The sequence below is a fragment of the Hevea brasiliensis genome, chromosome 7, assembly GCF_030052815.1.
Source record: "Hevea brasiliensis isolate MT/VB/25A 57/8 chromosome 7, ASM3005281v1, whole genome shotgun sequence".
NCBI classification, from domain to species: Eukaryota; Viridiplantae; Streptophyta; class Magnoliopsida; order Malpighiales; family Euphorbiaceae; genus Hevea; species Hevea brasiliensis.
This window is the reverse complement of record NC_079499.1, coordinates 93,506,432-93,520,046: the sequence shown is the minus strand read 5'-3', so window position 1 is coordinate 93,520,046 and position 13,615 is coordinate 93,506,432. Positions and strand designations below refer to the sequence as shown.

Sequence of the window (13,615 nt, the reverse complement as noted above, 5' to 3'; positions counted from 1 at the left end):
TAAGTGTGAGAGATCGGAAAACACAGTATGAATGAGATTGGTAAGGAACCAACGTTAAACAGAACTTAATCGAAAATTTGGCTTGGACATCTAAGATCAGGATCTTCATTAAACCGAATTGGAACCTTAACTTGATTATTCCGAAACTTTTTAAAAGGGAGGTCAACCATGAATACTGGCAGCAAAGATCTAGTGTTAGTTCAATTTCGTCTAACAAGAGAGGTCGGGAATGTGGTTAACTGGTCAGGATATTTGACTATTGACTTGAGAGATCGGTGAATGATAGACTGGTAAGGCTTTGACTGATGTGAGAACTTAGCATTGATTCAATTCTTTGTGAGGAGAGATCGGAAATGTGACTGCCTATCAAAGAAAGATCGGAAATGTGATTAGCTGCCCAAAGGAGACTTAGTACCCGGGATCGGTTTACTAATTTTGGTGATCGGCCAAAATATGGTGTCTACAAGGATGAAAAGAAAAATAACAATATGCTCATTCTCTCTTTGGTGCTGCCACCTTTGAGCCTCTCTCCTCTCATCTTCTTCATCTCTCATCAATTCAAAGAGAATTGCCAACATTCTCTTGAATTAAAAATACTAGAAATCATTTCTAGTGTCCTGTATGCATCTATAACATCTCTAAAGGCAAAACCAGATTTTCTAATTAATTGGAAAGGCTTGAGAAGCTGTTCAAGGGACTGTCATTGGTGATCTTGGTATAGACAAGTAAGAGGGACAACATCTAGTGTCCTAGGAGCATCCCGAAGGTGCCAAACACAACTGCAGTGCATCAAAAGGTTAGTGCACTTGTTCTTGTTCTAATCTAGGGTTCTAAAGAATTAATCTGTTAATTCTAAAATCTTAAATGGCAAATGTAGATCCAAAAATATATTAAAAGTGTTTTAATATGTTGTTTATCATGGAAATCAAATAGATAAAAATAAATCTTGCATGATGCATGTGACGCTAGAAGAAAAATTTTTGAATTCAATAATCTAAACTTATGTTTTTCATGCTTTCGCTCCTTCACAAGTACCAAATAGATCAGAAAGAATTAACTACCAATCAATTGAACAAAGTTGAACGTAGAACTAAATGATCCAGAGATCGGTTAAAACATAAGACGACACCTTAGAGAGATCTGAAAAAAAAAAAAAAAAAAAACATTACACACGAAGATGAGAACAGATAGCCCTGAGATCGAATATCTATTGAAACTTGAAAAATTGGAAGAGTGATTTATAAAATCAGAAAGGTAACTTGAGATCAGATCATAATTGAAGTGCTTTAGGTTGGAATAATTATTAGATATCAGATCAACTTTATTAATGGTGTTTGAACAATTCAGGTCAAATAACTGATCACTAAACTAACCGCAATTTAAAATTTTGAGGTTTTTGAACACAGTAAGATCGAAAAACAATAGAATACAAGATTGGATGATCCGAAGATCGGACATCGATTAGAATAGGTCGAATAAAAGCAAAGAGACCAACCTAACTTAAAGGTGCATGAAAACATAGTTTTGAAAACTTAACATACAATGAAAAGATCGGAGAACTACCTAACTGTGCGCAAGGTCGAATTACTCTGAAGTCACATTTATTTGAGAAACGATTCGAACCATTACTGAATTCAGATAAGTGACCTGTGATTGAGTCATAATTTAGGTAACTTATTGAGATCGGATGATATTAAGATGGGAAATTCATTCATAGAAATTAAAATTACATTATAATAAGTTGTGTATTTAAAGGCCGACCAAAATATGGTGTCTACACCCATGACTTTTACTGTATTCTAAAAGATATCTCTCACTAATAGATTCTTTCAGTACTAACTCCACCCTTACCTATAACCATTATTTTGATCCTTGAACTTTCAAGTGACTTATAACCACCTATATCTGTCGCTTCCTATTCTACCCCTACTGTTGTTCTGTCATTATTGCTTTACTGCAAAGTGACTTTTTTTATCACACTAAAGACATTCGCCTAACATTCATAACAAATCTTTAACTACCTTCTCATTATCTCAATAGTCTAACCTAAAGCCTATGTGTCATTATCCCTTATTCTTTTTTCATCAGACATAGGTTGACTTTTATTCAAATTACTACCTACTAACTTTGCTTCTCTGCCTATTAAGACAGTTTAAGCTACTAATGTACACCCTACAGCTGCTACCTACTTTGGTTGCATACTTTTGTTAACTTTTCTCATACTGTTCTTATTCTACCTTGGGGACAGAAAATAGACAAAGTCTAATCCAAATCCTGCAACTTTGAGCTTCAGGTTCAGGCTCCTAACACTACATCAATAATGACCTACTCTGAGTTTTGCACTTCTGGGTTCTATACCTTGATAAAAGTTTTTCTTAATATTGTCCTTTTCTAAGCTCTCTATTCTTACTTTTCTGTTTACCTCATTTACCTTTCCTAGAATTGCATTTTGCATCCTCTGTATCTTAACTCTACTCTTCCTAATCTTGTCATAATTTGAGCCTTTCTATTTGTTCTTTGGCTAACTCCTTTTTATCTTATCCAAATTCAAACTTTGACCTATTTACTTTTTAGCTCTATTATTTTTCTTGACCTAACTATCATATTAGTAACTTATACCTTTTTATTATCTCTACCAAGTCATCTACACCTCAATGTTACTCAGAATTGGTCTTTTGACTACTCTAGCTAGTACTTCCACTAGCATTCGGGCTATCTCTATTGCTACATTTATACCGACTATTTTAACCTTCCTTTCTACACTTCATCTATCTACTAATATCCTATGATTTATCTTTGTTGACCTACTTTCCTTACCCTTTCCTTTGCTTAGAGTATACTCTTATCTTAAGCAGTAAGAAGCTGAGAAGGAACTCAGGGATTAGCAGTTGCACATTCACTGTGCAATCTTTATTTTTGTCTATTAGATTACAGGCTACCATCTACTAACTCAAGGAGGAGATCTACAAGGATACTATTTTCCCATTTCCACTCAATTCACCAAAACTTAAGATATTGGGTACCCAAATCCATTATTAAATTCAAAGGCTTTACATCCATCATGATTTGATCATTTATGTTTCTTACAGTGAAACTTATACCCCTCTAGGACACCTGAGCCAACAACTCTCTATCACATACTATAGTCCCACCTAGGATGCCATTCGGTAGGTCACCAACACCGATAACAATCTGCTGTCTCTCTTGAAGGATATTACTATACTCTACAACACAACTGACAGTAAAAGAGGTACCATATCTACCACATTGCCACAACTATGTAAGGTTATCAGCTCTCTTATCATACTACAAACTTTTCAAAAACATCTTTTCATAGGCTATAATATTATTCATAGCCTTCGATCTACTTTAGGAAGCAAAACCGCACTCAACATTTCACTATCACATAAGGAGTACTATCTTTATCAAACTCTAGGCAAAAAGTACACTGTAATGACAAAACTAAGATCTCATACCTGAGACCAAATGGTCCCACTCTGTGAATGTTACCATTACTTTGTGACTATACTAAAACCTCTAATCTTATGGCAACTCCTGATATAACTCTAGCTCATATGAGAGTGACTGAGTCATTAACTCTAGTTACCATCCAATTGTAATCTTTTAACATCCTAGCACAAGGGTTTTAAACCCCTATTTAGGAGTTCCAAACTCCTTTGCAAAATTAGAACTTTGTTCTGACATAACTGCACCAAAACAAAGGTTGTCTGCAAACACCCTTAGGAAACACATTAGGGATGCACGTAGTTCTACATAATAATTCTATGTCAGTACTATAATTTATAGCTTATAGCACAAATATCGAAAACATTACATAGTTATTATGGTACATCCCAACAAACCAGGTCTCCTAATCTCTTATCTCTCTTAAACCCACTGATACCATAAACTTACTCTGATGGGGCTATCAACTAATGACTGCCAGCAGTGATATCCTCATCCCTATTTAAGGCAACTATACTGCCATAACTCACCTTTATGTACTCATACCTTACATTAGATAGGCACACCATTTAGCCCTACTATGATAGAAACACAATATTTCTTGGTGTATGTATTCCTAAGGCAAACCTCAACACATTTGCTAACTTTAACCCACATCACCATGTACACCATAAAAATTGAACCACTAAACTAAAGCACTCTTACACTACCCAAAGAAAAATGCAGAATCTATAAATAAGGAATTACAAAAGAAGACAAAACAGGATCTTATACTTTGTATGTGACAACTCTAGGTACACACTTTCCCATAAATCTAAAGCCTAAGCTCTGATACCAACTTTGTCACGACCTGAATTCTGGGCCAGATCGACACTAGGACTTGGGTCAGCATAAGGATCCCAAAGTTTGTAGTAATCCTAACTATTCCTAGCCCAACCAAAAGGCCCATAACTATAGTTTAATTTCAAGAAAACAAATGGACAGAGTTCAGCCATAAATTAGACTATCTAACGAGGAGTTTTAGCTCACCTAACCTGTAAACACAAAATAACTCAATTTGGAGAGCTCAGCTCACCCTTATAATCCTCATACAGATAAATAATTCAATGGGAGCTCAGCTCCCTCATCCAAGCGCCATCACATAAAAGGTTTACAACACCCAAATGAATGAGTTATTATAATCCCATAAAAGATTAATATACTACTGGTACATGCAGAATTCTAAAATATAAAATAAGGAAATAAAAACACAATTATAGTTCTTCTGGTAAACCTATGAGAAAGAAAGTAGGTTATTCTCAAAGAGCCCTCCTGTCACCTGAGGAAAAATAGTTGAACAGGAATGAGCGTTCGACTCATAGAGTGAGATATTGATTTTAAATATAATTTCTATAACTATCTAAGCCTAAAGCATTCCTAGGTATGAAATGTAATATGTATAAATATTTCAAATAATTCAAACAACATTCGTACAAAAGATAATTTGGAGCAATCGCACACCCATGTGTCACATCCATGTATATATATATGGGAGTTGATCCCCTATACAGCTCTCTTAGTTTCAATACCTGCCAGCGATATCAACTCGAGCTGAAATTTCTTTTAATAATCCAAATGCGAGGGTCAGCGAAATTAACTCAAAGCCGTACTCACCCCTACTTATCCACATATAAGGATCGAGTCCTAGTGAGTCAAACTCCAGCCGTGACTACCCATCCTACCCATATCCATAATCACACCACACGCATGCCGATACACGCACACAGCTCCAAATTACCTTAAGGCGATATCCATAATAATTTCATTGAATAAAAATGCAACACAAGGTGTGCTTAGTATTTAACTACATACATATATTTATAAGTGAATGCATGAGCATGCCTTTAATATATAATAATATTGAAATTATAAATAAAATCAATATCTACTCACAGATCCATCAGATATCACTGCGGCGGCTGGGCGAAAGAAGAAGGCTAACCCTAATCACCTAAACAATTATATTATGAATTTATCAGTGCTGACACAAAACAAGAATTTAAAGAGTTAAAGACATCCTAATTTATGCCAGAAATCTGGCAGAGTTTTTTCTATACCTAGGACCTACCCAACTTGCAAGGCAATTCAAACAACACTTCTAAACTCAAATAACTTACGCCCACATCACAACAATATCATACAGCCCCTCCTGGGCCCCTCAAACTAGGCAATTTCTAAGTATACAATTCAGTTATAAGGCTTAAAACTAACATTTTACAAAAACTATCCAAACCAATATCAAAAATTCTATAAACATGCCAGTAGTCATTAACGATGCTATTATATTATTGCAAAAGGAATTACAATTTTCTAGCTACTCATGGATAATTTATGAATTTCTATTATAAACCCCGCATTAGGTAAAAAGGACAATTTAGAGTTCGGGTTTACCTATGCCAATTCTGACACCTGAAACGAGTGCAAAGTGTCTGAAAATGGTGGAAAACACTATAATATTGACCCACTTTGAAAGTGGGTCTAGCAGCCTGCCTGTCCGGTCCGAAAATGCAGTATTGGTCGCCAGTAGAATTTCCTCAGAATGAGAATACATATGCGAAGTCCACAACACCAGGAGTTATAATATAATTTTTATTTAATTAAACAGACTCATTAAAGACCCGAAAAATCACTACTAATTTTGTGGGACTCACTGAAATTTTGATGTCAGAAAAATTCTAAATTTGTGTCGTTGGAAAGCTCTCGACGAGTGGAGCGTGCTAGTGGTATCAGATTTTTGGCAGAAATTATTGTTTGGAAGAGAGCTAGCCTAGAAGTCAAAATGGACTAAAACTTCTGAAGCTTGATTCGCACAAATCGGGAAATGATACGACGCAAACTTGGTATCTATACGATGTCCATGAGAAGAGAAGCATTTTGATATCAAGAACGTCAAAAATGGTTACTAGAGAAGGAAGTTATGGCCGAAAAAGAAAGAGAAAGAAAATGAAAAAGAGAAAGAGAGAGAGAGATAAGGAAAAAGTTGGGGGGGGGGGGGGGGTTCTGCACGTTACCTTTTAACTTCTCTCTTTTTTTTTATTTAAATTCTTAAACTTTTTATTTTCTTTCAATAAGGTCCAAAATTCTTTTCAATATAGTCCAAAATATTATTCTACAATTAAATTAAGTTTAATAATAATAATAATAATAATAATAATAATAATAATAATAATAATAATAATAATAATAATACACAATATATTAAAACAACAATTTAAAATATATTTAATATATGAATAGTAAAACTTTAATTAAAATCAATTTCATGTAGTTAAGATACTATTTATTTTTGGAGTATAATAATATATTTATCATTTATGCTATTAGCATAAAATAATGTTATAATAAAATTCTAAGTTAAATACATTTAAAATCAAAATTCAAAACTTGACTTTAGAGCTTCAAAATAATTTCATAAGAGTATTTTTAAATAATAAAATAAATCTCAAAATAATGCAATTAATTAATTATTTATTTTCTTTATTTTTTTCAGGGCATTACACATTTTCTCTCAAAATTTTTTATATTTCTAAAGGTTAAGTATTGGTCTTATATATAGTTATTCAAAGTTAACTTAAATCAAAAGAATAATTTTGCCGACCCATAATTCACAGCTAGCAGTTTGCTAGCTTGTAATCATAGCCAAGAAAATGTTAGTTATATATTATACAATTCTTAATTAAGAAGTAGAAAAGTCTAATAGAGTGTGGGACCAACACTTATTTGCCAAAGACAAGAAATTGACAGCTATTAGGTCAAATTGTCTTGTTTCCAACATTTTTGCCGAGCAATTGTATTTCTTGAAAATTAAGAATTCTTAACTATTAAGAATTCAAGGCACCACACTGAACAATTTTTTTTTGTTTAAATCGAAAATAAGGATTTCATTTATGATAAAATAAGTACACAAGCTCCTCCACTAGTAAGGGGGATAACTATTTTAGAGGATTGGTAATCCAACCACTTATAAGAGAACCCATTCTACTACAATTTGCCACCAAATTTGCACACCTATTAGCAGATTTAGGCTAATACCTAGTTACAATCAAAGGTTAGTTATGCCTGGAGCCTCTAACGTCATGAATGATAGCCTCTGCCTCTAGGGATAAGGGGAAAGAGGGGAAGCAATGAATTGTGTCAATTACAAATAGTTTGTGTCGATAGAGTAAGAGTGTTGATACATACCCAATTTTTTATGAGGTCCCATAAAATTATACCATCTTTAGCAAATGGATAATCTTCAATTGTAAGTTTTAGGCCATGTGGTGTGAAACAGTCTTATCTTCAACAGCCATGCCCCTAGCAATTAGCAAATATTGAAATTCATCTTATCAACAAAAAGAGTGAAAAAGAGAAGGTTATTACTTGGGATAATAGCCTGCAATCAAGTTACCAATTAATCTTTGGGTAGTGCTTGAGAGTCAAACCTCCACATTTATCATGGCCAACAGAGCTTAGCTCCATAGACTGCTTTCCTAGAAAGAATAAGGACTCAATAATGCCATTTGCATATTGATCTCCATTTTATACTAGAAATAAGGGTGTATCGGTTTATAAATTGTGTGCATCACACTGAGTTGTCAATTGGTTGCAATTATATAAGGTTCTGTTACACAATGTGTTCTTAACCTGCAAAAGTTCAACATAAAAGCACTTCAATTTTTCTATGTTATCTCGGTCTAATTGTGTATTGATAGGCATCTAGGCTTAAATTCTCAACATTGGCAACAAAAAGTAGATTGATACAAAGATTGACGAAATGTCAGATAGCAATTACCAACAAATTGGTGATAACCAAAGTCATGAGCAAGGACATGAGCCTTTGCTAGCCACTAGAACCAGCAATTGAGGTTTTCCATCCATGGGAGGGCGAGTCAGCTCGATGGCTACTGGCCTTAATGTACCATTAGGAGTTAGGAAGAATATTGTCCGTCACCCATAAAATGTCGTGCCTTTAAGTTTCCTTACTTTGCTCACAAATGGTAACAAGAGATCATGATAATTTAGAATGGACAGCTTCTTCTGTTTTATGGCCTGCATATCAATACAATACACTCAAGACCCATTTGGTTAGCTAAAAATTGATTTAGAATTGGAAAGTTATGGGTTTTATTCCCTTGGTAAGTGTTTGAAAACTCATTTTTTATTTTTTATTTCCATAAATTAAGGAATCTAATTTTCACAAGTAAGAAATCACAGTTTCTCTTTTTAATCTTAATATTTATTAGGATATTTCAATTTTTTATTTTAACATTATCAATTAAAATAAAAAATAGTATTTTTATATTTTTCATATAATTTATTAAAAATATTAAATATTAAAATTATAATAATTATAATAACAAGAAAAATTATTATTTAGTCTCTGTATTTTAATAAAACTAACTATTTAGTATCTGTATTTTGAAAAATATACTATTTAGTTACTCTATTTTTTTGTTTGTTAAACTGTTTATCCCTTCATCAATTTTCCCATTAGCCAATACCAGCCAAACTACTATTTTAGTAAAACTAAAGAGCTAATAGAACTTAATTATAGGGTAAGAGAGAATAAGGGATAGAGGTTAGGACATTTGGGTATAAAAAAAATATTTAGAGGGATTCAAAAGTTAATAGAATCAAATTATAGAATATAATTAATATGTTTTTTTAAATATAAAAATCAACTAATTAGTTTTACTAAAATACAGAAACTAAATAATACTTTGACTATTATTAAAATCCATTGACTAATAGAGAATTTGATAGAAGGACTAAAGAGTTTAACGGATACAAAATACAGAGGCTAAATAGTATATTTTTAAAATATAAAAATCAAGTAGTTGGTTTTATTAAAATGTAAAAGCTAAATAATAACTTTGTCATTAAAAAAATAATATTTTTATATTTTCTTATAACTAGATAAAATTAAACAATTATAATTAAGAAATACATAAAATATTATTTTTGTATTTTTAGATAAATAATTAAAATTTAAAAAGAAACATATAAAAGATGTATTAAAAAAAAGTAATTTTAGGTTGATAAAATAATTTTAATTCTAAATCAAACACTTTGATTCTGCAATGATTTAAATATAAATAAAAATTAATTATTTCATTGTTTATTTCATTCAATTCTAATTCTAATACTAATTTCTATGCAAACTAAACATAGATCAGTTTGCATCATAATTGCAATTTCCAGCCATATAAATGGATGTTTGTGTTCGATTTACCCCATGAACTTTAATGATCCCTCCAATTTCTACCTCAATTATTTTTGTTGCAAGAGCATATTCCTGAGGACCACATATCACAGGTTCAAGTTTACTCTTCAATGGCCATTCCTCAATTATTTATATAGATTTATTAAGCTTCAAATTATGTAATAAAAGAAATAAAAGAGAAGCCAATCAACGAAAATTTTCATATACATCTATTCCAAATTTTTTACAATTCAAAACCATTCTAGCCATGTTCAGCAATATCAGTTGTTATAGTAACTGTTAGTTATTTTACTTGCTATCGACTGTTTTAATAGCTCTTAGTTATTAGATATTAATTATTTGTAGTTAATTATTTATGTAATAATTTAAAATAAAAATAATCGATAAAAATATTTGTTAGATTAACTGTTAAATGTAAAAATAGTGACATTTGACCCTAATTAAAACGATCTCTTAATCTTTAAAAAAGTTAAAATATGTAACTTTTATGAATCACCCAGCTTAACTTTTAAATATTAATATAAATATTATATTATTAAATAATATAAATAAAAAAATAACTAATTAAAATATTAAAGGATACCTTAAACCCTGTTGAGATTGAATTTGACATCGGCAACAGTTCAACCCATAAAAGAAATTGCAATTATTGGATTTATCAAAATAATAAACAGGAAGAGTGGGCCTGCAGCCCCATTTGGTATTGAGAAGAAAAGAATTTCGACAAACGGGCCTTCAGCCCAATATCGTGTGCCACTATCTTTAAAAATCGAAGGGTTCCATTCCAATGTGTAAAGAAAAATTTCGGGCTCCTTTTTGAAGATTTCTCTCGAGCGCGTAAGGAATAGCATGGTATTCTCTGGAAATCAAATGGTTTGTTGTTCACTCGAAACCCTAATTTAATTTTTGCTAATTTTTTCTACTAATTAATCTCTGTATGATTTTGCTAGTTTCTAAAACCCAACTTAAAACTGTTTGAATCTTTTAGATGATTAGGAACTTGAAAATTTCACTCGATCGGTTCTGGTTAGAAGTGATATTTTTGTGGATTTTCTTATATACGTTTGGATTCGTAAATATATGGGTAGAAAATTCAAAGCGGGGAATTGGTTGTATTTTGGAAATATCAGCCAGGGATTGGATTTTTGTTTCAGTGCTTGACTTAGGTTAAACTGCTGTTACCCATTATGTGGTTCTAGTCAGTAGTCATTGCCTGATGAGATTCTTTATTTTTTTGTAAAACCCTTTTGAAGCCCTTCTGCAATGAAAATGATTGAATTTTTCATTGTTTAAAGGCCTGTTATTATTTACGTAGTTAATTATGTTTATGCTACATTCTTCAATATTCAAGAATTGAACATCAGTTCCTTAATCCTTGTTTCAAATGTCAATAAAAGTTAGACAATTACTTTTTGGATTATACATTTTCATGAAGATGCATTATGCCTCTACAGGCAAGTCTTTACAGAGGGCAATCTAGGAAGGACAATTACAAACCCAGAGCACGTCATCATGGGTTAAGTCAACAGAAGAGGCAAGAAATTAGGGAAGCTTTTGAGCTATTTGATACTGATGGCTCAGGTACTGCAAACATTTGTTGCTATATGTTTTTATCATGCACTTGATTTTCTTATTTATTTGTTAGACTATGTTGTCCAGGCACTATTGATGCCAAGGAGTTGAATGTTGCCATGAGGTATGAATATCCCATCAGATTTATAATATTGTCTTAGTTTAGAATTTAGAGCCATGAAAATATTGGAACTAAAATCATCTTATAACAGGGCGCTCGGTTTCGAAATGACAGAAGAGGTACCTTCTATATCCTAGTATATGAACATGTTGACGTGTTCATTTCTCCTGCCTTGTTTTGGAATGCTCTTCTTTTTTGTAATATCTTTGCTAATCACTGTTTTTTTTTTGGACATATAAGAAATAAGAAAATTCCTACCTGATTTACCTTCTTCTCTATTTGTGAGCATGATAGATTCCTCTTTGTTCCAAATTTCTTTCCAAACTCGACTATACAGTTTACATATTATTTAAATGGGTCATTGCAGCAAATCAATCAAATGATTGCAGATGTGGACAAGGATGGCAGTGGTGCAATTGATTATGATGAATTTGAGCATATGATGACGGCCAAGATTGGAGAAAGGGATACTAAAGAGGAGCTCATGAAAGCATTCCGCATTATTGACCAAGATAACAATGTGGGATTTTCTTAATTTGTCCGTCCTTGTTTTTCTATTTGTTGAGCACTTATTCTTTTGTTCACTTGATTCAGGGAAAGATATCTCATGATGATATTAAGCGAATAGCAAAGGAGCTGGGTGAGAACTTCACTGACAGAGATATTCAAGAGATGATTGATGAAGCAGACCGAGATGGTAAGTCTGCTGTATGTTGGATGTAGTTTGCAGAACTCTTAATAGTGATATGGTTGAAATTGTGTTCTTCTTGATGATATTATCTTATGAATTTTGTTAAATTTTCATTTTTTTGTATTTATTGTGGTTTCTTTTGTCTGATTTCATCTATTTATAATATGTTTTTTGCTAAACTTGATGATTCTTTTAAAAAAATAATAATTGCCTGTAAACTAGATTGTATGCACATAAGTATATAGTTTCCGAAAATGTAAGTCAGGTGGAAGATTTTCTCTCTAATTTTTTGATACAAGATGAATTTTTTAGTAGAAGAGGAGAAATTAGGAGATGAGGGTATTTCTTTTTCTTATTAGGTATCATCGCTTATATTTTTGCTTAGGAAGTCAAATTTTGAATTTGATAGTCAAAATGATGGAATAAATAGCCTGCTTTAACAACTACGTTAGCACTTTTTTAATACTGTTGCATGTCAAACTTTGCAATGATGGTGACAGCCAGAGCCAGAAATCAATATTACAAAGCAGCACATTATGTAATAACAATTCACTCTGTTTAGGGAAATGAAATGCTTTTATTGGAGGTGTGATGCATCGTTCCCTTGGGTGTAGTTTTTAAAGAATTCCTATTCATTTATTCATAGGAATGGTACTGTGATGTCTGGAATGTCTGTCTTTTATACTCTGCACTCACATGCACAGAGACATTGACGTTTTTGTATGCTAATATGTTCTTGGGGCCTTCCTGCCATACCTTGTGTCATTTAGGTGGTTATAAGGTGTTGCGGGCTGAAATTTAGGGACACAACAAGATGTTTAGTCTTATGAATTTGAAATATTGTGTTTGCAAGCAAATTTTTTTCCATTTAATTGTATAAGTTTGAGATACTTTTTGCATCTTGCATATTAATGGGGTTGATGTTCTATGAAACGTGCAGGTGATAGAGAAGTGGGTATTGATGATTTCTTCAGGATGATGAAGAGGACAGCATATAGATACTAGATTGAAGTTCAGCATGATGACAACAGGTCCATCCTATGCGAAGGGTTTATTTCTGGGCCTTCATGCCATGCTATTGCTGTAATATGTATGTAGAAATAAAGTTTTTCTTTCCTTTGTTTTCTTTCCAATAATGATTTATGGTGTAACTGGTTTTGTTTACATGTATTATCGTTACTGTGTTGACGAATCTTAGTTGTTTTTTTTTCTTTCGTTTTCCTTTCATTTTTACATTTATTTGATAGGATACCATTGAATTTCATGGATTTGTGCACAAAAAATAATTGAAAAAAAAAAAAAACTGCTCCAGCAATCTCGAGAAATTATTAGGTAGGCTTAAACAATTGGGTGGGCTTGTCCACGCCTCATTAATGATGGGAGATGTGTTTTTATCTACAAGAAGCCAAATAAATCCAATTTTCTTCAGCTTTTAGAAAAAAAAAAAATTATAATGGGATAGGTGCGTCCCTCTCAGGGGAACCTTGGATTCCACTGAATCTCACAAGGTGGGTGGGATGGC

General features: G+C 32.4%; 1 protein-coding gene across 2 annotated transcripts; it reads left to right on the top strand.

The window, feature by feature from the left end:
* The first annotated feature begins 10,441 nt into the window (after window positions 1-10,441).
* On the top strand, window positions 10,442-13,285 carry LOC110647369 (caltractin). Of its 2 annotated transcripts, none has more exons than XM_021801165.2 (7): window positions 10,442-10,582; window positions 11,164-11,290; window positions 11,369-11,405; window positions 11,494-11,521; window positions 11,770-11,922; window positions 11,997-12,099; window positions 13,034-13,285. In XM_021801165.2, exons 1-7 carry the CDS (start codon window positions 10,559-10,561, stop codon window positions 13,096-13,098), a joined length of 537 nt encoding a protein of 178 aa, XP_021656857.1. In that variant the 5' UTR covers window positions 10,442-10,558; the 3' UTR covers window positions 13,099-13,285. The 2 variants fall into 2 exon arrangements, with proteins under 2 accessions (XP_021656857.1, XP_021656858.1); XM_021801166.2 differs by having other exon boundaries at window positions 10,506-10,561.
* The last annotated feature ends 330 nt before the right edge of the window (window positions 13,286-13,615 follow it).